The sequence below is a fragment of the Staurois parvus genome, unplaced genomic scaffold (genome assembly GCF_062004578.1).
Source record: "Staurois parvus isolate SC_StPar_1 unplaced genomic scaffold, SC_StPar_1.0 ptg000282l, whole genome shotgun sequence".
Classification (NCBI taxonomy): domain Eukaryota; kingdom Metazoa; phylum Chordata; class Amphibia; order Anura; family Ranidae; genus Staurois; species Staurois parvus.
Genome location: NW_028318078.1, coordinates 13,049,411 through 13,077,349, shown reverse-complemented (window position 1 = coordinate 13,077,349; position 27,939 = coordinate 13,049,411). Strand labels below are relative to the sequence as shown.

Below are 27,939 nucleotides of genomic sequence, written 5' to 3'. Positions count from 1 at the left end.
ATACACGTGACAAGCGAGAAATATTTGGTCTGTGTATGATCTTTATTTCATGATAGGTCTTCCTAAAAGGTCCAAAAGGCAGATGAAGCATACTGAAGTGGAAATTGCTCAAATTCACCCACAAACTCAGCTCTCTTCCTCTGTAATGAGAAAGAAAGGTTAGAACTCTTCTGTTACACAAGTTATTGCGTTGACATATTCTATGAAGTATAGTATATATATATATATATACACATATACATATACATATATACACACACACACTATATAGTATAGTATATATACTTGCATGGCCAGTTGACCATTCTCTGAGCTGTTTAAGCTGCAGCCTCCCAAGCAAATTTTTAAACAAATGAAAGTGCAACCGAGGTACTGAAACTACCACAAAAAGGCCAAAAACAGTGTTTTGTACTTACTGTAAAACGTTTTTGGGGGAGTTCATTGAGAGACACAGGATTCAGAGACATTTGGGTTATACTGCCCCTTACAGAAGGATTTCTACACTGGCAAACAATAACCATCTGGTAAAGACCCTGCCACTCGCAGAAAGTCTGTTTTATAATAATGCAGAGCCACAAAAATGACCATACTTACAAAAGAGAGGGGCCTGTGTCCTTCAATTAAGAAAAGGATTTAACAGAGAATACAAAACTCCTATTTAATTTGATCAAGGGAAACAGGATTCAGAGACATTTGGCCCGTCCAAAAGCAGTCCAACTGAGGGGTAGACAACACATTAAATACCATCAGACCCATGAAAATTAACTGCAACTGCCTGCAACCCAATGGAGCTGCCTGAAGAACCTAATGTCTAAAGCTGGCATCAGATGAGGCCTGACCATTCATCCGGTAAAACTTGGAGAACGTGTTAACCAAACGTTTAGAGTTTAAACTGTCCTGTCACATTGGTGGTCAAGACATGTGCCGACTGCTCCCTCAACAGGAATGTGTCAAGATATCCCAAAATGGAGAGGCCCTTGGAATGTAATGAGGCAAGAACAGGGGCTATAACCTTGGTGATCGCACAGGGTGTGGAAGAAAGATCGACAGGGATGCTAGGTTTGGGAGGGATTATACCAGGCTGGTCACTGTTTTAATGTCTGCCAACATCTAAATCCCAGTGTAGGCAGCAGTATAACCCATAAGTCTAAGAATCTTGTTACCCTGAACAAAACAGAAAAATATTCAGTACAGCTTAGACCTTCAAAGTATTTTCACAAGAATCCTGATTTTAATAAACATGTTAAAATGTTCATACTTCACAGTACTCACCTTCTACTTCCTCCTCCTCTTCCTCATCTTCATCATCATCATCCTCATCTGAACTGAAAGTACCATCAGGCAGGCTGTATATCCTAATAACTTGCTGTAAATGGGAGAAAAAAAAAATATAAAGTTCCCCACCCTATGTGAAAATGCACCTAATAATGTAGTTCATATAGCTAAATAAATACATTACATATTTTTTCTTATCATTTGTGTTATGCTAATGCTTCTTTTCTCCTGCTCAGGCTGCCTTTTAAGTAATGGATATGATCGATGGCTGGCTTCTTCCACATTTTCTGTGCTGGCCCTCGAATGACATCAACACTAGCTAGATCAAGTGCTGTATGAAATCTGGCGCTGTGTTTATACCTCGCCAGGGCTATTCAAGTTAGTGTATCCTTTGAAAGACTTATTGTACAAAAAATAAAAAAAACTTTTTAAAAAGGGAGGGATATACTGTATTAAGACTGTATAAACGGCTAGATTTAGTCTAAGCCAGCGTTTCTCAACCTTTTTTCAGTTGAGGCACCCTCTAAAATTATGGACAGTCCTGAGGCACCCTTTAGAATTATGGACAGTCTTGAGGCACCCCATTTTAAAATGTAAAAAAACTATTCTAATAATTGTATATAATGCAGCAACAGACACATGTAAGGACACCCAACGTTAGAGGCGATTTATTCTTCCAAAGCAAATACACTTTTGTACATTGGTACCGACTAGTATTCCAGTATTTCTCTCAGTTTTTCTCCATCATTCAGCTAATATGACTCCAGCACTGACAGAGATTTGGGGGGGGGGATGCTGGGCAGGCTGACATTCTCCTTATCAACTGATGAAGTCATTGGCTAGCTAGACGCTGGCGGCTAGAAGGTGGTAATGTTGCACAATGAAAACCTCTGGCTTTGTGTAACTAAAGGCAGGCTTCTTCCATCCTCTGGCTTGTATACAAGTTTTGGGCAATTTTTAAACAATTTTGCCAAGGCACCCCTGAAGAAACCTTAAAGCACCCCGGTTGAAAGGCTGGTCTAAGCAGCTTAGCTTCAAATGTCCTCTAAATTACTGGGTACGTTTTTACATAAAATGAAATGTAAAATCTGTTATAAGCAACTTCAATTTTAAACAGATCTCTCCTCCAGTTCTTATGAATCAGCTGTACTGTAATACTGGCAATTGTAAGCCCAGCAAAACACATCTCTAAAACAGAACTCCAATATTTAATTCTGAAAACAAACGTTAGCCCTTAGAGCACTTTCGCCTGCAACACCACCTTGCTACATTTCTTACCATATGCAGTTATATTACTGCTACTAAAAACAGACCAGTAATCACTCAACCGTGCTAAATGATCATAGATTTAAACATCAGCCCCAACATGTTTGTAACGGGATTAGCAAAACCAAGCAGCATAGGCAAAATAATACAGCAGTCGTTATGCTAGAATCTTTACTTGCCTTGTTGGGGTCCTTCAGGATGAGATATTTGCCTTCATCAAGCTTCATGCAAATGTCCACCACACACCGTAAAATACCCCAGGCATTCTCCATACTTAAGTTAATCTGGTTGGCAAACTCATTGGGCTTGAATTGCTGAGTACCAAGGATAACATGACGAGAGGAATCCTTGACATGATAACGGGACACATACCTAGGATAGGGAAAAAAACCGACATGTTTATCTGCCAGTCTGACAGATTCAGAGAACCTGAGGAAAAGAAATTTACAGCAGCTAGCAACCAGATCCGAGCTTATTATTACTGCATGTTAGATATAAAAGCTAACCACTTGCTTCTTACAATTTTATAAATAAGACATGGTGCTAGAAGATCAGTATAAATGCATATACATACCCCAGTTTAAGGTATTCTGATCCTGCCAGCAGAGCACAGCAAGTCCACCTTGCAAGCTTGTAGCTGTTATTCTTCAGCTCTGTGGCAATCACAGCCCCTCTTTGGGAGTCCAGCTTCTGCCTCCAGTCTACACCATTACAATACTAGGTATATTAGGGAAGAAAAAAAAAAAAAAATAATAATTTAGAGATAAGATATTGCTCTCAACAACTGCAATGTCATTGATGTCATAAATCACGGATTTCTCACAGCTGTCACAAACAAAAAGTTTCAAATGTGTCTTTCCTTACCCTAGAGTCCCACTCATTCAAGGTCTTTATATTCACAAATGACACTTCTCCATTTGCACCGGTCATCACTCCATCGTGTTCACAGCGCACCACTAGGTCAATATCATCTCCAAGTTTCCAGCGTCGATACCTGTTTAGATAAACAAAATTTAGTTAATAAGTCAGTTTCTTGCAGAACAAACGATGCATTAAAAAGCTGCTTTTTTTAGCAGAATGACAAAACCAAGATCCAGAGCCAGTTATGATCCACCAGAGAATGAAACATGATGCCTCTGTTCTTAGATGTGCAGGCCTTGGCCCTTTATATTCTCAAGCAAATTTTAAAGGGTCTGGGTTTATTTGTGGCCACAAAAATGTTATCAGCAAGGAGAAAGTGTGCAAGATTAATTCTGAATATATTTAATTATATATAAAATATGAACACATATAGATTAATATCTGCTATCAAAAATGCCTCGTTTACACTACTGCGATTTCAGATGCAACTTGGGCTGCACCGAATCGCATGATAATGGAAAACACATTGTTTCACACGGTGCATGTTCAAATCAATGCAGTGCAGCTGCGATGAGACTTTGGGGGAAGGGTCCTGTGCTACTTTGGTGTGATGAAGTGCGATTATGTGGATCTAAACCTTGTTAAAGTGTTACTAAACCCAGGACCCTGCATTCACTATATCTGGTCTACCACAGTACACAACATGGAAATGCAATAATTTTAGTAAATATAAACTGCTTTTCTCATCAGCAGTTGGAGCAGTCTTGTGACTGCTATCAGTGTCCAGCGGAGCACTGGTTACAGCTTCTTGTAGGAGGAGTATTCATTCTCCTGCAGGACTCCTGGCTCTCTGTATTGACAGTGCTGATTGGCCCTGTGCTGAACACAACTCTCTAGCAATACACCAAACTGAGCATGTACAGCTTGTCCCTTAGGCTCTGTTCGATCAGATGATTTGGGGGCTGTGGAAGAAGGGGAGGATCAGAGAACACAGGATCAAACATTCTTTTTACAAAATGTGGAGGATTGACCCCTTAGGTTCCACAGGGAGTATAACAAGCATGCTTTACTGCATATACAGACTGATTTTACTGTTGTGGGTTTAGTAACACTTTAAAAAGGGGGTCTTCAGATTCCGATAAGCTACCCCCAGAACCACCAGGCTGGGGTTGTGAGGAAGAGGCTCTTGGCCTCCAGGATAAGGGTCTGGTATGGATATTAGAGCGTGTGCGTATGGCTCAACGTTAAGACGGCTCCCTTAACAAGCACAGACTCATACTTGCTGGCCGACAGCAGGGATGAGTCGCAGTAGTAAAAGCTCATTAAAGAACGTATTGAAATGCACCAAGTAGTACTGAACCTATACTACAAAAAAGAAAAAAAAAAAACAACAAAGAATCACATTGGAAATTTTATCAAAATCATACTGCACTAGGGTCAACCTAGCCCACGTGTACCAACTATCATATCAAAAGACTTCTGGCAGTGGTTGGGACTCACAGAATACACTTTTTTAAAGTTATTTATATAGGTGTAGACACCCCCCCACATTGACACCACTAAGGCTTGGCAACAAAATACTATGGCAAGGAGAGCTAACTGTGGGACAGAGAGGGGACGTGCCTGCTTTATGCATACCCTGACGTCTTGCTATTATGGAAGGAGTAGGAGGATCAAGTAAGAGGTACAATCAGGCAATTTATGGTGATTACTCAAGCTTGTGTTCATCCTTGTGTGCTGCAGACACAGGTTTACTTTCAAAAACAATATTTAGCATTTTTGACTTAGTCTTAAACTCTGAGATAACATAGCTGGAGGTCCAGGTGTTTCGGTGTTGGGGGCAAAGAGTCACGGATGAGATTCAAACCTACCTATAACCTGTGTGTGTGAATAGCAATACAATAAGTGCAAAAAAAAAAAAAAAAAGCTGCTATGCTGCTGGATTGTATTAGTAGCTTGCTGAATGCTTTAACTTCTTGTCTGGAACTGCAAACGCCAAGGAAAAGCAGTTTGTCATTCATGTGTGTCTCTCCCTATCAGTTGAAAAGTAAGTATTTAAGTCTAGTAAGCATATATTCCATTAAAGCATATGCAGTTTTTTACCTCCTAGCACATACATACATATTCTTACTTTCTAGGAAATGAGGAAAAAGGGAATCACTAACCTGTAAGCTACAGATGCCACCTCATTTTTATCCGCATCATCCTCCATAAAGGGGTTGGGATTGGGGAATTTGTACTTTTCCTTGCCCTGTTGGATGAATTGTATATATAGTCAGAATGTTGGTCTTTTTGAGCAAGCCAATAAAACAGCCATTTGAGCTCACCACTTCACTCACCATCTGCAAACACTGCTGGGAGAAGTTGTGGTTGATATATGTTGCTTCCATGGCTAAATTTCTTGGCGAGTTCAGGGAATTCACATCATCTTGAGGAGGCTCATTGGCTGTTTCACTGACTGTCAGAAGATCTATACAGGAACATTAGACAGTTGTTATGACAAAAGGGACACCATTCAAACGTACTGAAATCCAGTGAGCACAGGGTGAGGTAAAACAATCCACTACAAAACTGGAATAGCAGTCTCTGTAACCCCTGATGGAAGCAGACTCCACAACCTACAAGGTTAAATGCTAGTTCCAGGATAACAAAGATGAACCCAAGTCAATGCCTTGGAACCATTACACAGTGGACAAAATTAAATAGTCATAAATGGAGACATACTGGTATTGATGTATATCTTCATAGAATCAAACGGCAGTATCATTTAATACAGTATTCTTAATCTTAAAAGTTATATTTTTACCAGTTAGAGATCCATTAAATGCACTTTTAGGATACTGAAATGGCATCTGAATCAGTCAATTTCAGTCCTCAAAACCATTGCAGAGAAGTACTCCAACTGAGAAAGATGGGACATTGACCAGGGCAGTTACCTGTAATGATTCACATTTAACCACCTTCCATCCGGCCGTTGTATATAAACGGCCGGAAGGGAGCAGTGCAGAGTCAGGTGACCGTTTACAAACTGCCTCCCCGCCCCCTGCTTGTGCGCGCTCCCTGGGAGCGCGCAGCACCGCGATCCGGTGCCCACTGTGTCAGAACACGGATCAGACGGAACCTCTCTGCGAGGTCCCAATCATGTGATAACTGATTGGCCAATCAGTGATCACATGCAGAGTAGTAAGCAAGATGTCACTTCTGACATCATTGCTTACTACGTGTGAAATCTGTGAATGATCACAGAGGTCACATGGTACAAGGCTATTCACAACAGCCTTGTACCATGTGACAAATCACAGCTCACACAGTAGTTCTCAATGGATGCAAGAATGCAGCCAGAAAGGAGAAATTATTGCTTTTACAGCCTTTATGGGTGTAAAAGCAATCAGCGTAAAAAAAATCTTCATCACCCCCCACAAGTAGTACAGTGTCTGCTAGAGTGACAGTACATTAAAAAACAAAACACACAAAAAAATAAAAATTAAAAAAAAATGTTTAAAAATTCAAATTTTTGGTTATAAACGAATTTGGGTTATTTTTTATTTATTTTACTAAAAAGATAACGGAATAAATTTTGCCAAGATTTATGATTAAATATTATTTATTTGCAAAATTTTATAAGAAAAACATTTTTTTTCAAAATTTTTGGACTTTTCATTTACATAGCAAAAAAAATTAAAATCCCAGTGGTGAATAAATACCACCAAAATAAAGCTTTATCGGTCTCAAAAAAATGCTAAAAAATTCATATGGGTAAAGTGTTGCATGACCGTGCAATTGTCATTCAAATTGTGATCGCGCTGAAAGCTGAAAATTGGCCTGGACAGGAAGGGGGTGAAAGTGTCCGGACATGAAGTGGTTAATGTCCTTGGAGCTGCAGGGAAAGCTTAAAAATTTATATGAAGTCCCTACAACATACAGCGTGTTCTTTAACCACTTGAGCTCCAGAGGATTTACCCCCCTTAATGACCAGGCCTTTTTTTGCGCTGCACTAATTCAAATGATAATTGCGCGGTCATGCAATGCTGTACCCAAATGAAATTTACGTCCTTTTTTTCCCCACACAAATAGAGCTTTCTTTTGGTGGTATTTTATCACCTGTGCGCTTTTTATTTTTTGACCTATAAACAAAAAAACCACGAAAATTTTGAAAAAAAACAATATTTTCTACTTTCAGCTATAAAAAATATATCGTAAACTCAAAGTTAGTCATAAATTTAAGCCAAAATGTATTCTGCTACATGTTTTTGGTAAAAAAAAATCCCAATAAGTGTATATTGATTGCTTTGTGTGAAAGTTATAGCGTCTACAAACTATGGTATAGATACTGTAATTTATGCCTTTTTTTGCTATACAGCGCTGCACTAATTCAAATGATAATTGCGCGGTCATGCAATGCTGCACCCAAACAAAATTTACGTCCTTTTTTTCACACAAATAGAGCTTTCTTTTGGTGGTATTTGATTACCTGTGCACTTTTTATTTTTTGCACTATAATCAACAAAAACACGAAAATTTGGAAAAAAAACAATATTTTCTACTTTCAGCTATAAAAAATATATCGTAAACTCAAAGTCAGTCATAAATTTAAGCCAAAATGTATTCTGCTACATGTTTTTGGTAAAAAAAATCCTGTGCATTAGCGGGCAAACTGGCGCTATCTAGGAGGGGCGCTAACACTATCGGAAGTCACCAGTGACACTAATACAGTGATCAGTAAAAATCTGTTCACTGTAATCAATGACACTGGTGACAGGGCAGTGAAGGGGTCAACTCGGGGGGGGGGGGGGGGGTTGGGGGCGATCAAGGGGTTAGACGGGATTATTGGTGTATTAGCAGGCAATCTAGCGCTATCTGGGAGGGGCGCTAACACTATCAGAAGTCGCCAGCGACACTGATACAGTGATCAGTAAAAATCGGTTCACTGATCAGTGACACTGGTGACAGGGCAGTGAAGGGGTTAACGGGGGGGCGCGATCAAGGGGTTAAACGGGATTACTGGTGTACTGGCGGGCAAACTGGCGCTATCTGGGAGGGGCGCTAACACTATCGGAAGTCGCCAGCGACACTGATACAGTGATCAGTAAAAATTGGTTCATTGATCAGTGACACTGGTGACAGGGCAGTGAAGGGGTTAACTGGGGGGGGGGGGGCGCGATCAAGGGGTTAAACGGGATTACTGGTGTACTGGCGGGTAATCTGGCGCTATCTGGGAGGGGCGCTAACACTAAAAAAAAAAAAAAAAAAAAAAAAAGTGTGCCAAGGGTTATAACCCTTCCTTACGCTATCCAAACTGAAAAAAAGTTTGGCCCGTAGTTATACTTTAACCAAAAATAGGACCAGATAAAAAGTTCACTGGAAGTAAATGTTGCTTTTGGTGCAACATTATGATCTTAATTGCTTTTTTTTGGTATTTATTTTTTTCCATTACTTCTCTACATTTATCTTTTAGGTAATAAGACGCATTACCCACCTGATACAAAAATTTCCATTTTCCGGAGCAAAGACAGCCAACACACAAACATTGTCAACTGCTAGTAAAAGTGTCCGACTGACTCTTATGGATTGCCCACCACCACTCCATTGTAATCAGACTGAGCAGAGCCAAATATAATGGGACACTGTGCTCTAAAACTTTTTGTCATCGATTAAAGACTAGAACTTTCCTTTTTAACAATGCTACAGAAGGCTCCAGGGGGTTTCCAGCCACTATTTTCTGTTTTGCACAGCATAGGGAATTGGTGGTCTAAGGTCCTAACTTTATCAAGACCAATGCAGGTCCCATAGCCCTACATTTGATGGGAGCATGATGAGGGACAGTTCAATGCCAGAGCACGGCAGTGCCTTGAGGAGAGGATCAGGCAAGCAAAACTGCTTTTTATATCCCCTTGACCAGGGGCAGGTAAAACGTCAACCCTCCAGCTCTTAAGCAACTACAAGTCCCATGATGCATTCCAAGACTCGCACAAGTATGACACGAAGAGGCATGCTGGGACTTAAATTTACAACAGCTAAAAGGACCAAAGTTTGCCTACACCTGCCCTAAGACTAAACCAGCAGTTGACCCCGGAGTTTAGCTTTAAATAAAGTCTAACAGACTTTTATTGCAATCACCCAGGAAAAAGTCCTAAATACTTACCAAAGTCTGAGTTGTCTCTCTTGTCAAAGAATATTTTGGATCCTACCCTTTGAACCACAATGTCCCAAGAATTGACAGATCGAGTGCAGCACATAAGGGTGGCCAGAATAGCATCTGTTGCAAAGACATTTCCTTGTGTTTTAGCCAGCTGCAGACAGACAAGAACATCATCACATTATAACTCATCTATTAGCCATATATAAAAACTGTCAGTAATTAAATTTGGATGGTTTACAACCATTTCCAAGTTTAGAATTTATACTCTCAGAATCACCTTTCGGATAATGGGGTCATCTGTGGTAGTTACAGTGTGGAAGATCCTTTTAATACTCTTTAAGGGTCTTTCACTCCTTGTGGTGATCCGATCAAAGGCTTTGTCATAATATTCCAGGCCACCACAGCACTCTCTGGAATAGGAAAGAAAAGTAATGCTTAAGTATTTCCAACACTGCAAAATATTTTATATTGAGATGCAAAATGACAGTTTACAAACAAAAATAATTTAACAAATACCAAAAATTTAGCTTAATGTGCTTATAAATCTGAATGAAATGAACAAAGCATACCCCTCATAGCCTCAATTAAGTATCATTTTTGTGTGCCGTTTTGTTCCTCTGCTATCAGTATGAGTCAATTCTGACAAGTTTTCCTGACACCAAGAAAAAAAAAAAAAAAAAAGGGGGTGACAGAGGAGGGACCTACAACAGATTGACAGCCTCAGCTCTGTTCCTGTGAGCTGTGTGGACGGGAGTGCGTCTCTTCTCTCCAATCAGCTCACTGAGCTCTGCAGAGTGTAATTTCAGCTCTCACCTCCCTTTTTCTGAACTCTCAGACAAGCTTTACAAATTCTGACTTTGAACAGATGTAGAGAAGAGAAAACTGCAGATAAACAGGTATATGTAACTTATACAGGAGGATGTGTTCATCTCTGTACATCACCTGAGGCCAGTCACTACACTGAGTAAATGTAAGGGTTTACAACCACTTTAAAGCCCCCCCCCCATACAAAGAGTAAAGGCTCGATATGTCTAGGGGATTGTATTACTGGCTCTATCACTTACCCAATTCCTCACTCCAGCACTCCCCTCCTCTACCTAAAGCTCAAGAATTTTACACTGTATTGTATGCTGAGGAAGCTGGAGTGCAGCTGGTTGCAGCATTGGAGGGAGCCTGCCGGAGCGAAGAATAAGGTATGTTTTCCTTAACCTCCCTGGCGGTATGATTATTTTCGATTTTTGGTGCTGAAAGTGGTACCATTTTTTTGCATGGAAATATGTAATTTTTTTTATTGTAGGCTGTAATTTTTAGGAATAACTCACTGAAATCTGTCCGAACAAGAGTCTAGTAAACATTCCGGATATGATAAAACTTTAAACACGAAATCATAAATTATAATTTAATAAATAATCATAAAAAATAATAATATTAAATTTAATTCAATAACATAATCAAACCAAAAACACTGAAATTTGAAATACAGAGGCAAATTCGCACATCGCTGAGCAAAGTCGCAAAATCGTTTTCAGTGTCTGATGACGAATTTCCCCACAAATCATCACTCAATTCTGCAAGTAGTTCTGATTTGCTATCACTGTTCTCTAGCCGGTCTAAAACCGCTTTTGACATAAAGGGACGCTTTTTGGACGCCATGGACATTTCTAAGTTTCCAGGCAGAAAGAACAGTCAAAATGCAGGCAGGGCACAGGACAAAGCAGTAGGGACAAAATGTATGTGAAATGGTTTAATACAGGAATGTTTTACTATAGAATAATCATTTAAAAAAAATGAAATTTTTAAAAAATTTCAAATTTGCCGCCGGTTCCGGCGCACGTACGTCCTGACGTCACAGGGACCGGAACACGGAAGCCGGATGTCGGCATCGGCCGGAGGAGATGGCTGGGGACGCTGCACATCGCGGGAGCGAAGGACAAGGTAAGCGCTGCAGGGACTCCTTGAGCAAAGCCGCATGGTAACCTCTGGGTTACCGCCTTGGTACTGAAATTTTACCCCGAGCAACACTCGGGAATACCGCCAGGGAGGTTAATCAAGTCTTCTTTAATTATAGAAAGCTTCCGGAGTCAGTCCACTCAACATGGGAGAGTGAAATCCAAGAAAGAAACAGGGGACAACTCTCAGATAAAGGGAACTGCTGAAACCATATCCACAGAAAGGCCAGCAACCCTGAGAGATAGGCAGGCAACCACAATTACCCACTCAAATAGAAAAACAAAACAAAACAAAAAAAAAAACAGGAGTGATGTGTTCACCTGGAAGGTCAGAAACACAGCAACAACTGAGGATGATGGGGTAGGAGGGGCCTTTTAATGGTTTCTGGTATGGTGTTTTTTGTAGAGGGTGGAGCTGGTATTTCTCAAGTAGCTGTCCCTCGAGAAGCTTTGTGAAAGAAAATTTCCCTCAATCTTCCAAGTCTAAAGAGCGTGCCTCAATTGTAGATGGGGAATCTATAAATTCAGGCTAGTAAAGTTTAGTTTCTCCTATACTCTAATCATAACAGGGATGCATCTGCATTTTACAGCAGGAAAAATGTGGCATGCAGAGGATACAGCCCTGTTTGTAAAATCCAGCCATTCTCAAACTGCAGACAAAAAGGAGTAGGGTCTACTTGCACTCCCTACACTCTGGGAATGTAAAGATGCATAAAAGACAAAGTCAGAGCATGCTGCAGCAAAGTATTTAACATACTACTACTATTACTTCACATATTTGCCACTACTAGAGGTACCTAGTGCAGTGTTACATCATGTCTTTGGTCATTCAATTACCACTAAATATCCAGTGATGGTGGATAAAAGGATTCTTTAGGATAATAAAACAAGCTGTATTTTTCATCATTCATCCCTGCCCCTTTTTTAGTTTTTTTTAACAAAACCAAGAGAATGTGTGAACACTGGAAATATATGGGGCCACATGTAAGGCCCTATATTTGTATCAGGTTACTGGATAAGTAAGCCAAACCAAATTTTAGGGTTCTGATGTAAACTTTGCCTCCAGAATAAAATATTTGAATTAAAGCCTACATATTAACAGAACGTCTATTCTGGCTATTTTAACTGCATTTTTGATCCACTCCAATTAGTAGTAACAATAAAAAAAAACAAAAAAAAAAAACATATGTTAGTGCAACTCACATGTCCGCCGGATCAGAAACCTCCATATAACGCATTTTCATCAGGCGGGGAAAATCCATCTCTTCTTTTACTTCCCAGTCACTGCGCACCTCCACGGAGGAGTCTCTTGGTTTTAGTTGTGCCTACAAGCAAAAAGGAAAGAAAAAAAAAAAAAAAAAAGTTATTTAGCACCTGAACCTAAAAAAAAAAGAAAATAATTAAAAATGTCATAATGGTTACCTGAGATTTTTGGTCCCACTTTTGACGTACACCAAATTGTTTCTGGAATTTCTTCTGCAGTCTAAGACGATCCCTGAGATGACATGAATGAAGTGTTATGGCTAAAATTGTTGCTCAACACAACCCAATCCTTTCAATTTTGCTACCATTTTCACTTACCGCTCCTTTTGCTTGGCACTTTTGGGTAATGTCTGCATGTTGAATTGGAGCATATTCCTTCTGTCTTTATCTCGCCGCAAATTTCTCTGTAAACACAAGGTGGGAATATTACCTTCTAGACAAATGTTAACTCTTGTCGCCCCAGCATCCCTTTAAATAGTTCTGAATACACGGGGGCGATCGGCAATCATGTGACCACTGTCAAAATTATTAATGATTGGAAGCTGGCCCTGTCAGCTACTGATTTTTAGTTCAAACTGAGAACTTTGACAACTCAGTCTTTGTGCTGGGCGCACACTCTCAACAGCCCAGCGACATATGTGCGGCATGTGGGTGTTAAAGCCCACAATTTGCCGCCGCACATGTATTAGGCGATCAAAAAAAGGGTTAAAGTTGAAAGTGATAGCCTAGGTTTGCCACACAAATCCATTAAGAGAAAACTCCAACCTGTCACATAACAGCATAGTTTGAAAATGGTTAGCATCGGGAGGGACATGAAGGTAGCAGTTTAGCTTCATATCAGTGAAGCCAGGGAAAAATAAAGGCTGATCCAAATCACCCCATTCTAAATCACTGTGCATTAGAACGCACAAACATTTTTTGAGCATTGAAAAAAGCTTTTGCAGTACAGTAGAAGACAGTACGACATACCGCGATACTCTGAATTCTGTGCCTTGTTTTATGTTCTATACTCCATACTGCTGTTAAACACCGTATGGTTATGAGCATTTTTAAAAAGTTTTCAAGTATACTATAGAGTTTTGGGATATTTAAAAACAGGTGTAAAATGTCTGCAATGAGCATTTTACAACCAAAACCAAAAGGATTTACTTTGTACTGTTTTCCACTGTACTGCAAACATTTTTCTTAATAAAGATATTTAAAAAAGAAGTGTACTTGTTCTTTAAAACACTTACATACGAGGTGTGTCCAGAAATAATGAGAATGATATTTAAAAAATGTCACAATTGAACATTGTCTCCGTCAAAGTATGCACCTAGTGAGCGTACACAATGCTTGCAGCGATTTTTCCATTCTTCAAAGCATTCCTGGAAATCTTCAAGTGGGATGGTGTTCAGAGCCTGAATAGGGGCTCTTTGGACGTTGTCCACACAACCAAAATGGTGTCCTTTCAAACCCTTCTTCATTTTTGGGAATATGAAGTCTTAGGAGCCAAGTCGGGGCTTTAGGGTGGATGGGAAAACACGATGAGTTTTTCAGCCAACAACAATGACCATTGATTTGACTTTTCATTTGCTCATTCAGGCTTTCCTGGGACAAGTGGATGTGGGTGTGTGCGTTTCCGAATTTTGTTTCTTTGTCTCTAGCTTTTACTCAAAACACCCAGGATTCATTTCCTGTGAACACTCGATTAAAAAAAAAAAAAAAAAAATCAGGATCTTTTTCCAAACGGCCCAACAGGTGTTGGCAAACGAGTTGATGGTCTTCCTTCTGATCAGGTGACTTTGGAGCAAGTTTCGCACACACTTTTCTCATGTTCAAATCCTGAGCCACGATTTCATGAACAATTGACTTGGCAGTTCCCGTGTCTTCTGCAATCATTTTAATAGTGAGACATGGTCACAGTTGAGAACAGACCTCACTGCATCCGCATTCTGTTCGGTTTTTGACGAAGAGGGGCGTCTTGATCGTTGTTCATCTTCAACACCTTCTATTTCTTTCTGAAGCCCTTGTGCCATCAGTACACTTGTGCAGATGATAGTACAGCTTCTCCATAAGCTTTCCTCACCATTTCCAAAGTTTCTGATACATTTTACCCAATTTCACACAAAATTTTATATCGTACCACTGTTCCAAATTCGCTTGCTTGCAACTGAGCAGTGTTCTAACATATACTTCGCACCTCACCACAAGTGTCCTTGGCCAGCTTCTCCCTTCACAGAGCCCTTCTCAAGTGTAGGAACGTAATTCTCATTATATTCTGCACACACTTCATATGCTATGACAATGAGAAATGCGAAAGGTGTCTTTAAAACACACCTATACATTCCCTCCAATGAACATTTATCCTGCTCAATTACCTGGGCAAATCGCAGCCTATTCCTCTGGTATGCAGTCTTCTGCATCTTTGTTGTGTCAACCAGCTGGAAGCTGGTTTCATCCTCTTCATGGAAATATGCATACTGACTACCACCACCAAACTGAGAAGAATATTTATCTGTGAAGACACATATTAGTTATGTCAGATAAAAACACTAAAACACACACACACACACACACACACACACACACACTTTATAACAAAGCTGGCAAACCTGCAATTGGTGCAGTATCACAAGTTACAGTTTTTGCAAACAGCAAATACTCACACAATAAGAAGACAACTGATAAGGAAGCACAGATACTTACTGGTGTATCTCTTGTCCTGATAAGTGGCTCCTGTCCAGTCTGCAACCTTATCAATAGAAGCACAAAAAGTACACTCCCTATTAGAGCTCAAACACCTGCAAACATTGTAATATATTTCATGTACACGCAACAGTAAATAGAACATGAAGAGAACAGGCAAGTTCTCACTTTGTTCATGTAATTGTTCATGCTTTTTGTGAAATAGGGTGCGCACAGTGGTATATTACAGACATCACAATATAGTTGTTCTAACTCATGTAAGGGAAACAAAACAGGAGAAAAATAAAAGTACCTTTCCTAGTCGATCTCCTTTGCTGAAGGGCTGATAAGGCATGTCTTTAAACTGCTCAGGTACAGCACAGGGACCCCAGCCCAAGGGGTTATCATTGATTACTGGAGCTTGAAACTTAGCCATTGTGACAGACCTTAAAAATATAACCAAAACGCATTAACTTATCATGAAGAACTAATGAACACAGAAAAATCAAACCTGCATTTGTGTACTACTCAAAGAGGATCTCTAGTAAATTGAAGAAAAAATTACTACTACTGTAGCTGCTAACTTTTAACACCTTCCTGCCCAAACTATAGCAGATTGACGGCCAGGCGGGACACTCCTCCTTCTGAGTGGGTGTCATGATGTCCTGTCAGAAGCTCATGCGGCCGTGCAGCAACGCGCTCTGCCACCGGCAGTGTCCACAGGACACAGCCAATGACAGATCACTACACCGACCCGTTGCCAGTGTCATGTGACCAATCACAGCAGAACACACAACTGTATACAATGGACGGCTTCCATTCATGCCATCCATTGTATACAATTGTGTTAGCTGTGATTGATCAAAGCAGTCACATGATACAGACAGGGCCAATCTCAGCCCATCTGTATCATGTGATGAGCTTTGCACAATCACAGCTAATCATAACAAAAGACTGAATGAATCAGTTTCATTCAGTAACAATGGTTGCTAATATCAATGAAATACATTGGTATTCACAATAATGTGTAAAAAGAAATAAAATAAAAATCCTGATCACTTGCCCAGAGTAGTTCAATGTTACTATAGTAACACCGTATTGCTTTGGTCAGAGTGTGTTGAAATTAAAAATAGAAAAAATAAAAATTTATTTTGTATTTATATTACTTTTTTACATACTGTCACCAGTGTGCCTGATCACCATCACACCATATAACAACGCTGTACTATTTTTTTTTATTTTCCAAAAATTGTAACAAAAAATAAAATTACAACTTCAAAAATCTCACTATGCCTTTTACTAAACACCTTGGGATGTCTATTTTCCAAAAATTGGTCATTCTGGGGGTATTTGTACTATCCTGGCATTTTCAGGCCTCAAGAAATGAGATTGGCCATCAGTACATTGATTGACTGATTGTCAGAGTGTATATATGTGTACATACATATACACACACACCATGGTTTGTGGACTTTCCTACAGACTAAATCATATACAGTAATTTGGGGTATTTTCACCAAGAAATGTATCAGAATACATTTTGACCTAAATTTATGAAGAAATACAATTTTGAAAATGAAACGGAAACAAAGATGCTTTTTTTTTTTCAAAAGTTTCAAAAAATAAAACTCACTGGTGATTAAATACCACCAAAAGAAAGCTCTATTTGTGTGAAAAAAAACACAACTTTCTTTATGGGTATAGTGTTGCAGGGTCAGATTGGTTATTTTGTAGGCTGGCAGGTAAGTGTCTCTGGGAAATCCTTTGTTTGCGATGTGCATTGCCCTTCCATGTGCAACTTAGTGCTAAGGCTGGCTACAGCTTGGGAAGGTTGCCATTTTTTGTGTAGTTGGTTGGGGAAGAAAAAAAAATTAAAAACTGCTAGATTCCTTTTTTTTACAGTGAATGGCTAGCTAAAAGTAGTTGTAAAGTCAAAACATTTTTACCTTAATTCATTTTGGTAAAAACATCCCATTCTGCCCCCCCTGTCCCTAAACACTTAACGGTCTTTCTCTTGATCCAGCACTGCTGCTCTCCCTACCTGGTCTCACAGAAGAAAACAGAGAGCAGCAGGAGTCATGGGCAGAGAGAACCAGCAGGCAAGTAGAACATCTTATTTTTTTTTATTAGGACAAAAACAAGTTAGCCTTTACCGTCACTTTAAAAAAAAAAAAAAAAAATTGGCTTAGGTTACACGTTAAAGTTTTGGATAGAGTGGAGAAGGATTAGAACCTCTGTCAGTTTTTATTGCCGTCTGTGCCCCCAATAGGGAGATTCACCGTCTCTATTTGTCCTGTTTACCATATTCATTAAAAGTGAAAGTAAAAACACATTTTGGGTTGTCTCCAGAAAAGTAACAGAGGGGAAATCTTCCAATGGGGACACTGGTTTGGGTAACATCGGGGTACCCAAGGGACTCCCTTTATTTGAGAGATTTCCTTTCAGTTCTTGTTTGGTTATTGAACAGGAGTAGAAGGGAAAACACCACAATGGGACACAGATGGCGCCAAAAAAAAAAAAAAGATCACTCACAGGGGTTATAACCTTCCGTTACTTTATCCAGAATGAAAAACGTTTCGCTTACAGTTCTACTTCAAGGATATTCAGCTACGGTAATATATAGGCAACTTGCTCTGCATGACTAATTACCATTCAGGTAACCAGTAAACTGGTCATCCTGCTCCCCAAGCTTTTGCACTCAGAAAAGTGGTCCACTGCAGATCGCATTTGACACTAGGGGGAGAGAAGTCACTTCCTCACAACCTTTGTTAACTAAAAGCCCACAACACCATCTACAACTGTGTGCAATACACATTCGTTCTGCACTCCCGTGACCCGTTTTCAGCTGACAGTGGACTGAAGTCACTCATCCGGTTCAGGGCACCTGGTTCAGCCTATCAGCGAGCTGCTGAGAACCTGAGTAAGCCGCTTCCTCCCCCTCCACAGCCCAGCGCTCCAGTGAGTGCGGTGAGGGCAGAACAGACAGGGGTAACTGACAGTCATAGCTCTCTGCTCACAGCAGCACTCAGCGATCACATGATCACACAGCCGGCGGGGGACGGATGCAGCATTGGGTCGTATAATTATAATTTGGGGAAAAAAAAAACCCCAAACTTCTCTTTTAACGATCAGTAGCTACCAAAATGAACTAAGAAAACATGACAATATTCACAATCTGACAAAACATTCTTCCTCAGAAGGTGCACTCAATGAAATGACAATATGCAACTCCACTCTACTACTTTGGCAAATCTTTCTCCATCTGTGCCATCCTTTTCACTGTCAAACCTCCCATCAAACTTGTGCCGTTTAATACTATAATCACCTGTCACTTTCTCCCATATTAAGCACAAAATCGAAAAACTCACCCCCTCAATAGATGATGCATTTTTGTCTGTCAAGTTATTATCACATCAACAGTCTGCAGCTTACCCTGACAATCTGAGAACAGCAAATGTGTGTTTTTTTGTTTTATTTTATAAACTCTCTCAAACTATTAGCACAACTTTGTTCTCTGTCGTTTCACCTCTCCAATAGCTCAATTCCAGATTATCTGTAAACAGTCCCTATCACTTTCAGTTGCTGGCCCCTTACCTGCCTATTGCCTCATAGTACCTGCTTTGCCCATAAATCCCAGTATGACATTTTTCTGTCATGTGTATAAATAAATGTTCATACTTGCACAAGGCCTCATACTCATGCCTTTTTGTGCAAAGAAACATTTCTCTGTGACTCCATTTGAGATCACAGCTCAGAATTAATGAGGACATTTCTGCATTTGTACTGCACCATTATATTGTTTTACAGTGTACCTGGAACCAAATAGTTCATTGAGGAGATCGCACTCATTTTGGTGTAATTTATCTTGTTTTTAATTCATGTGCATTTAACATATGCTAAAGAAGGATATACACGATGCAACTTTCTTTCCTGCAACCATGGATGCATTGTGCAGGGGAGGGGGTAAGCCAGCTCTGCCAGGAGATGACAGTATTTATTGCTAGTGGCTAAAACTGCTTTCAATAATTACATGAAATGTCTGACAGGCTGGTTGTGCTCAAGCCGTACAACAATCGAACCGGGTAAAATCAGCCTAGCCATAGACAGTTCAAACCTTGGACAGTCCCTGCTGAACCAGCCAAGATTCAAGCCATCTATGACTGGCATAAAGGATAAGTTCACCTTTGCCTCTAGTGACAGCAAGTGGGGGAAATATTTTCTCCCTCTGCTCGCTGTCACTATTAAAAAAGAAACAAACAAACAAAAAAAAAAAAAAACGCATCTACGTGGGGTTCCATCCCCATCATTCAGAGTTCTGTGAATGGGAAACTACAAGTACCAACAGCCTTTGCGGCTGTTGGCTTGTAGTTTTCAATGAACTACCATGTGCTGTTGAGTGCTGGTAGTCCATTGTCTCTTGCAGTCAGTGTGTAACGAGCACACAGATACACTGACAAATCTGCAGGAGTCCAGCATGGCACCAGTGATCTGCTAATGGCAGGGGTAAAATGAATTAGTGCTGCGCTACTCCGTGCTTATAATACTAAGTGGACTTATAAATGAATAAAATTGAAAAATAAATGCACATTTAACCCTCATCCGAGTGTGAAAACAACAATTTGATGACAGCAACAAATGCAGAAATCATTACCAAAAATGGCAAATACAGACAATATCAAACATCAGTAAAGCAAGACAGTGTACTTGCAATATGCCAGTGACTAGGTTAACAAAAATTGGGAAAATATAAATAATAAATTATGAGGAACAAAAACGTGACAGTGAATAAAAACCTATTAATCCGTTCGTATTGCGAAAACAAAATTAATAAACCAAGGCATTATTTTCACTCGTAAACTGAAAATTAAGTTAACTAAGGCGTTCGTAAACATACTAGAGATTATATATATATATATATATATATATATATATATATATATCTCTATCTATCTATCTATCTATCTCACACACATATCATGCTATGATGATTCATCATCGTTATGATTAAGCACGAGGTCGTGTGAAACGCGTTAACAGGTCCTGTATTCATGTCCTGGTGTTTTGTGTGTCCTATGGATCAATAAATACACACTATATTCATCTATCCTCTGGTGTGCAGTTGACCCTTCTTCCTATTGCATCATATGTGGTGGCGAGCCAAAGCCTGCACCTGTTGTGGATTGATCTCGATTGTTTGCCTGAGCGGTATACATTTGTTCTTTGGATAGGGGACGAGTAGATTGGGACCTTGACCAAGTCCCTTGGACAAGTGGTTTTTAAAAAAAATTACCACACCCCTGCTGCTGAAAGGGACAGGGAGCATGATTCCTGCACAGGCATGTGTACTTCCCTGGGGGCTGCCTCTGCAACTAAAGTAGGCAGCGGTTTGGGGTGGGAGGGGTGAAGCTCAGCTGCAGGGTTTTACCACCCCCATCCACTAGTGGGAATGAGCCCTAAGACCGTGTTCACGTATGATAAAGTGACTTGTATTTTACTGCACTGGGAGAAGGCAGGTCATCACAAGGACACACAGAAAACCAGAGTTAGACTTACCGGTAACTCATTTTCTAGAAGTCTTCCAGCACAGCCCCTTGAGACGTAGAGTTCCTCCTTCCGGGACAGGAAACACGTAAGCACAGAACCTTAAAAGGTGGACCGCCAGGCCTTCCTCTTCAGTAGTCCCAAGAATCACGGGAAGGCACTAAAAGACATAACCGTGTATGCATAAAACATACATTACCGTACAATACTCAGGGTGGAAAATCCTGGAAGACTTATATAAAATGAGTTCCCGGTAAGTCTAACTCTGATTTTCTCAAAAACTTGGACTTTGCGTCCAAACGCCTGATCCTCACTAAAAAGCAGATCCAGGCAATAATGTTTCACAAAGGTAGAATAACTGGATCAAGTGGCCGCCTTACAGATCTGTTCTGGCGAGGCACCTGCTCTCTCTGCACAGGATGCTGACAAGGATCTGGTTGAGTGTGCATTAACAAACGGGGGCAGAATCTCTAACATATTATACGATTCCGTGATAGCCATTTTAATCCATCTAGCTATGGTGGATTTGGAAACACTGCAACCCTTCCGCGTTCCCGCGAAAAGAACAAATAGAGAATCTGATTTTCTGAATTCTCTGGACCTACTAAGATAGGCCAAAAGGCTCCTTCTAACATCTAACGTAACCTTTCTTCTTCCTTGTTTGTGGGAGCAGAACAGAAGGTCGGCAAAATTATATCTAAGTTGGGACCTATGAAAGGAGGCGGAAACCTTGAGAAGAAACCCAGGATCTGTTTTGAGAACAATTCTATCCCCAAAAACTGACAAAAAAAAAAAAAAAAAAAAAAGATTCCCTAATGGAAAGTGCCTGCAATTCACTAACCCTATGGCCTGATGTGATTGCTACCAAAAATACAGTTTTAGAATTAAAAACTTTATTGAAGACTTCTCCAGAGGTTCAAAAGGGACAAAAGACCAACGCTGTCAGGATTAAAAACAGATCCCAAACTGGACAGGACATGACCACCGCTGGCCTGGACTTGGAAAGGGCCCTGAAAAAATCTGCTACAAAAAGCATCCTGCTGGACGGAGACCTGAAAGAAAACACTAAGGGCCAAAGCCTGCACCTTTAAAGTACTAACCGAAAGATCCTGGTCTGCCCAAACCTGGAAAAAAAAAAATCTAAGATTGCCAGGATATCCAGAGGGCTCCGACCATGATCTGATAACCAGGAGTAGAATCTTTCCCAACCCTTAGTATAAATAGCTCTGGTTACTGGCTTGCGGCAGTTCACCAAAGTCCTCACTACTCTATCCGAAAACCCCTGAGCTTTCACGAGCTGTTCTTCAGTAGCCAACTTTAAAGTCTTCACCTGAGAATGCAGCACCGGACCCTGTGAGGCCAGATCCTCCCTCTCTGGAAGAGGAAACTGAGAAAAGGCTCCACGGCAGAGACAACCATGGTCTCTTTGGCCAAAACGGGACCACCAGAATGAGGTTTGTCTTTCTGACAAAAATTTTTTCGCAGGATTGCTGGGATCAGCCTTAATGGAGGAAATGCATAACAGAGACTTAATTCCCACAGATTTGCAAGGGCATCTATACCCAAGGCCCGATCCCGCAGATTAGCGAGAAAAACCAGCTGATCTTTCTGTTCTTATGGGAAGCAAAGAGATCCGTCTCGGCACACCCCATTTCATAATGATGGTCGCAAACACTTCTTGGTTGAGAGACCATTCCTTGTGCTTGACGGGATGCCGACTTAGGAAGTCCACTAGGGAATTCCGCACTGCTTTCAGATGGGTGGCAGATACCGAACACAAACTTTTTCTCGGCCCAAGACAGTATGCTGTCCGTGACTGCTTGGAGAGGAGGGCTTCTTGTACACCCCCCCCCCCAGCTTGTTGATGTATTCCACTATAGTCATATTGTCTGAACAGATCTGCAGGTGACGGCCTATTAAGATCCGCTTGAAAGGCATCCAGTGCTCGCTGGACTGCTAGAAGCTCCCTCTGATTTGAGGACCTCCGAGCTTCCCACCAAAAGACCACGATCCCTGAGCTGCTTGGTCGCCTAGATGGGCTCCTCATCCAAAGCTGCTGGCATCGGTCATGATAATTGGATATGGTGTGGTCCATTTCAGACCCCTGCCAAGATTGTACTGAATTCACCACCACCAAAAGGGATCTCTTAATCCTGGAAGGGAGCCGGACTGGAAGATCCAGCGCAGACCTGTCCCCCGTTCCGATCCCTCAGACGCAAAAAAGACTGCAGTTGGGTGTTGGAATATCACCCAGGGAATAGCCAGGAAGCATGATGTCATGAGACCCACTGATCATTTCAAGAAGGGACATCATGAGGATGAGGGCAGATTGTTCTGCAGCCCTGCCAGCACCTGGTCTATCATGAGAATTTTCTTCTGTGGAAGGAAGATCTTCCTTTCTACCGAGGAAATCTTATAATCCAGATAGGCAACTCTCTGGAGGGGAGGGGGGGGGCGGGGAGGGGTTTATGAGCCACCCCAGACTCTGAAGGAAGTCCTGAGCAACCTACAGATCCCCTGCCAACTGTTGGTGAGAATTGGCCACAAAGAGATCGTCCAGATAAGAATGAGGTCTATTACGAGCATTCGTAGGGGGGTTAAGGCCTTCGCAAGCACTTTCGTAAAAACTCTTGGTGCGGAGGCCAGACCCAAAGGTAGAGCTCGACACTCGACATCTCTGTATCAATCCTTACAGCTATTCTTAGTATGTGAAGATTCACATCCCTCAGGTCTACCGCAGCCATGAAAATCTGGGTAAAGGATGTTTTTATTTAGAGACGATTGATTCTATTTTGAAGTGTTGATTGAGAGGGTGCAGGTTTAAGATGAGGCTAAACTTGCCTGAGGGCAAACTGAGTTTAACTAGTTTAACTGAGTTGCCTGAAGCATCAGCGAGGAAACCTATCGCTCTAAACTGCAAAGGAAAGAATTTCAATATTTTTTACCTGGAAGTCCCTGCCAAGAGATACATCTGTAACTAGGTAAGCCAGCATTCAAGATTTCTGGTGACACATGTGGTCGATAAAGCTGATGGAGGTAGAATCCCAGGATCTCCGGAGCAAAAGCTCTCCTCTCCATAGGATCCTTTAGGGCCCCCATATCTTCAAATGCTAGGTCTGTCTTCTTAAGAGACTTTAGATAAGGGGGCGTCCAATTTTGGAACCTTGTTCCATGGATGGGTCAGTCTTCCTCAAAAGGAAACCTCCTTTTAAGGCTACGAGAGAAAAATGGGCTTCCTTTCAGGATTCTCCAACTCCAGTTTGATGGTATCAACCAGGGAACTATGGACTGGAAAGACCCTAGTATTTTTTGCATGTAGACCCCGATACATGAGGTCATGCTTAGAAAAACCTACGTCCTTCTCAATCTCTAAGATTTCATAGATAGCCTTAAGGCGGTCATCTACATCAAGGGTTAATTTTTACCTGGAACCCCTGGAGGAGCAACCTTCTCCATCGTCCTCCTCTGAGCCAGATGCTGCTTGCAAGGAACCTGGGATCCTTCTCCCTTTGGCTCAATGCCTCAGATACCGGAGTACCCGCAGACTGGGTCCAAGGCCCCAGTGGCATCTGCTTCCTATCCAGCAAGGATTTAAATGATCAACGTAGTTGTCATGACATCCTTAATGGAAGGGAGAACCCTATGGCAGGTTGTAAACAACATCCTCAATTAGACTATCCACACAATTGCGGCATAAGGGCTTATCCCAAGCTGAACCCAATTTTGCCGCACAAACTGCACACTTCCTTTTAGGGGGCCTGATTCTGTGTCTTGTCTTGGGCTTTAATCTACAAGCAGCAGAAAACACAATGCAGACCATAATAAGCCCAGGCTCCTCATTCCAAACATCACTGTGCTGGGGGAGAAAGACTACCCCCAGGAACCAGCAAGAGGAAGACAGCAAGTCCCCAAGCCTACCTGAGGAGCCGGTGCCAGAGGAACCGGGGGGCAGACCAGCGCCCTCCATTCTGTTCCTATGGTGTGGTAGCCACAGCCTTCGCTGGGTCTCTTTCACACTGCACCAGCCGCCCGAGCATTGTTGCCTGCACCCACCAATGAAGGCACTGCGACTAGAACTTAACTGTGTGCTGTTTTACTAGGGGCAGTGTGTTAGTGCTTTACTGTAAACACACTGCTTTGCAAAGCAATGTGCACGAGCTAACAGGAAGGAGAATTGTTTTGTTTACAAACAGTTCTGCCCCCCCCCCCCCCCCGTCGGGAGATGCTCGGCAATCACCGGCCGGGACCCGGTGACTGACAGCGGCAGCCTCCCTGTGGCAGTACTTCTGCTATAGGGCAGATAGGAAGCGGTTAAAGTGATACTAAACAGATATTTTAATTGACATTAATCCTGTTAAATCTTTACATGGATGATGGCACTGTAATTATTTTAACAATCCCACACATCTAAGTACCTTCTTCCTAGTTGATATACAGCTGTTACATGCTCCAGATCTTTCCCAGCCTGCAGGGAAATATACGCAGGAGGAGCTTCTACCCCTCTACTGCTGGTCACATGCAAAAACAAGCAAAAAATAAAAACTTCCTTTGGGATACAGGGTATAAATATATAAATATCAGTAAACTCTCTAAAATCATAAAAATATGTATTTGAAATCAAATCTATTTTTTTTGGCAATAACATGGTGTGGGCTATCAGATAGTCACAGGCTGTGTCTGTGCCCCTCCAGCCTGTCTTAGAACAGGGAGGTGAAGCCTCCATCAAACAAGATGTGATATCCCACCCCATTGTGTTTAGCTGGTTAGTGGGCATGGAGGAGGAGGGAGCTGGCTGTAATTTTGTTGTATATACCTACACTGTAGCCACTAGGGTTGCTCAGATGTGATAGGGAGGAAATGCTTAGGATAGAAACCCACTGAAAACTGAGCGTATGCAGTAGCTGCCAACACTTTTCTGCAAAATCCCCACCTGTACTGGGGCTACAGACAGAAGGGGGAGGTAAAGAACAGCAGGATTAACCAGGTTTTTTGCAGAAAACAGAAAACAAATTCCATAGTGAATGCGTACTTATGAAGAGCATGTAATACAGCTTCTATTGATTTTTTTTTTTTTTATGATGTAGGTTTAAGGCAATGTAATGCACATTAACGCAAATCTATTGAGAAAAAAACATTGTTTTGAAAATGTTTTAACCTCCCTAGCAGTCTGATTATGTCAGTATTTCTGTGCTCAAAGCAGTACATTATTTTCAATGGAAATATTTTTTTGTATTGTAGGCCTGTAATTCTTAGGAATAACTCACTGAAATCTGTCCGAACAAGAGTCTAGTAAACATCCCGGGTATGATAAAATTTGAAAGACAAAATCATAAATCATAATATAATAAATAATAATAAAAAATATAATTATAATAAATTCAATTCAATAATGTAATCAAATCAAAAACACTGAAATTTGAAATAGAGCGCCAAATTCGCACATCACTGAGCTTAGTCGCAAAATTGTTTTCAGTGTCTGATGACGAATTTCCCCGCGAATCATTATCACCTAATTCTGTGGTTCTAATTTACTATCGCTGTTCTCTAACTGGTCTAAAACCTCTTTTGACCTAAAGGGATGCTTTTTGGACACTTCTCAGTTTCCAGGCAGAAAGAACGGTAAAAATGCAGGCAGGGCACAGGACAAAGTACTAGAGACAAAATGTATGTGAAATGGTTTGATACAGTAATGTAATACTATCAGATTTTAGTGTACTGAGTGTCAAATTTTTACATTTTCAAAATTCCCGCTGGCTCCGTCCCCAGTACGTCCCGACGCTCGCAGGGAACGGAACCCGGAAGACGGATGCCGGATCGGCTGGAGGATATGGCCGGGACGCTGCAGGGGAGACATCGTGGGAGCGCAGGACAAGGTAAGTGCTGGAGGGATCCCTGAGCAATGCTGCAGTGTAATCCCGAGTGTAGCTCTGGGTTATCGCTTCTGGTGCTGAAAGCTAACCCCAAGCTACACTCGAGAATACCTCCAGGGGGGGGTTAAGGGCCCATAGCAATTTAAACGAGCATAAACCCGTGAGCTAACGCACATAAAAAGGCAAACCAATGGAAGGCACATTTATGGGTGACTAGGCCATACAGGCGATCACCACCGCAGCCTGGGTGTGCATCCACCGATTTCCCAAACCTCAAGCCAACTGCACGCAATCTGCACGCCATTACCAGTCCCTCTGATGAACCCTCCCCTCCCAAACACGTCCCATGATACCAATCACCACTGCGCATGCGCACCCCATCAAGCCCACTTTGGCTGACTACATATCAGGGGCGCACACACAGGTGTCACCATACACCCAAGCGGAGGGAGGGGGTGGGGGTGCCACGTAACAGGAAGTGGGGGCAGTGAAAGCAAATCTTATAAAGGACAAACAGTAGATCGTGAAAGTCTGGACACAAAATTCACCCAAAAAAACACATGCATCCAAAAGATTCACCTGCAGTGAATGCTTAGTAAATGCCTTTCACCCCTGCAGTGCACACTTCATGTACAGATATGAATGACTGAGCGGAACAGGTAAAGTAATCCTCATCTGGACACAACTCCCCCTACCCCCCAAAAAACTAGCTGTGACCCCGGAGGCACGTCCAATGGATGGCCCAGACCGATGCCTCCCGCCCTCACGTGTCTACACCCAACTTAACATATGTTACTTTGGAAGATGGCTACTACCAGGGCCTGCGAGGAGGACCAGGCCTCCGGCATTTCTATACCTCCTCATGGCACACACATCCCATTAATAACAAGTCCGAGCACCGCGCCGCCCTTCCCCACCATTCCCTGCCGCCGCCTCACCTATTCCCGCCGTTCTTTCACCTGGATGGCTGCAGATTGCTTCTAGGCCGGTCCTTGATACCGGCACTTTACACAGGAAGACCCAAAAGACGCCGCTCTACGGCTGCTGACTTGCCAGTACTGCCGCAAAATAGGAACACGTGCCAGGAGTGTCGTGAGAAAGTGTTGCG

At 41.6% G+C, this 27,939-nt stretch overlaps 1 protein-coding gene across 3 annotated transcripts; it reads right to left on the bottom strand.

Annotated features, from left to right (window-relative positions):
* Nucleotides 1-23: 23 nt before the first annotated feature.
* EIF3D (eukaryotic translation initiation factor 3 subunit D) lies at nucleotides 24-27,939 on the bottom strand. 3 transcript variants are annotated; one of them, XM_089681954.1, is made up of 17 exons: nucleotides 27,791-27,939; nucleotides 20,974-21,121; nucleotides 15,734-15,866; nucleotides 15,442-15,487; nucleotides 15,114-15,250; nucleotides 13,072-13,157; nucleotides 12,913-12,985; nucleotides 12,694-12,815; nucleotides 9,819-9,951; nucleotides 9,545-9,692; nucleotides 5,742-5,872; nucleotides 5,568-5,653; nucleotides 3,406-3,535; nucleotides 3,116-3,258; nucleotides 2,717-2,913; nucleotides 1,273-1,362; nucleotides 24-140 (listed from the first exon to the last, which is right to left on the bottom strand). In XM_089681954.1, exons 2-17 carry the CDS (start codon nucleotides 20,982-20,984, stop codon nucleotides 127-129), a joined length of 1,680 nt encoding a protein of 559 aa, XP_089538080.1. In that variant the 5' UTR covers nucleotides 20,985-21,121; nucleotides 27,791-27,939; the 3' UTR covers nucleotides 24-126. The 3 variants fall into 3 exon arrangements, with proteins under 3 accessions (XP_089538080.1, XP_089538079.1, XP_089538081.1); XM_089681953.1 differs by having other exon boundaries at nucleotides 27,770-27,934; XM_089681955.1 differs by lacking the exon at nucleotides 20,974-21,121 and having other exon boundaries at nucleotides 27,770-27,935.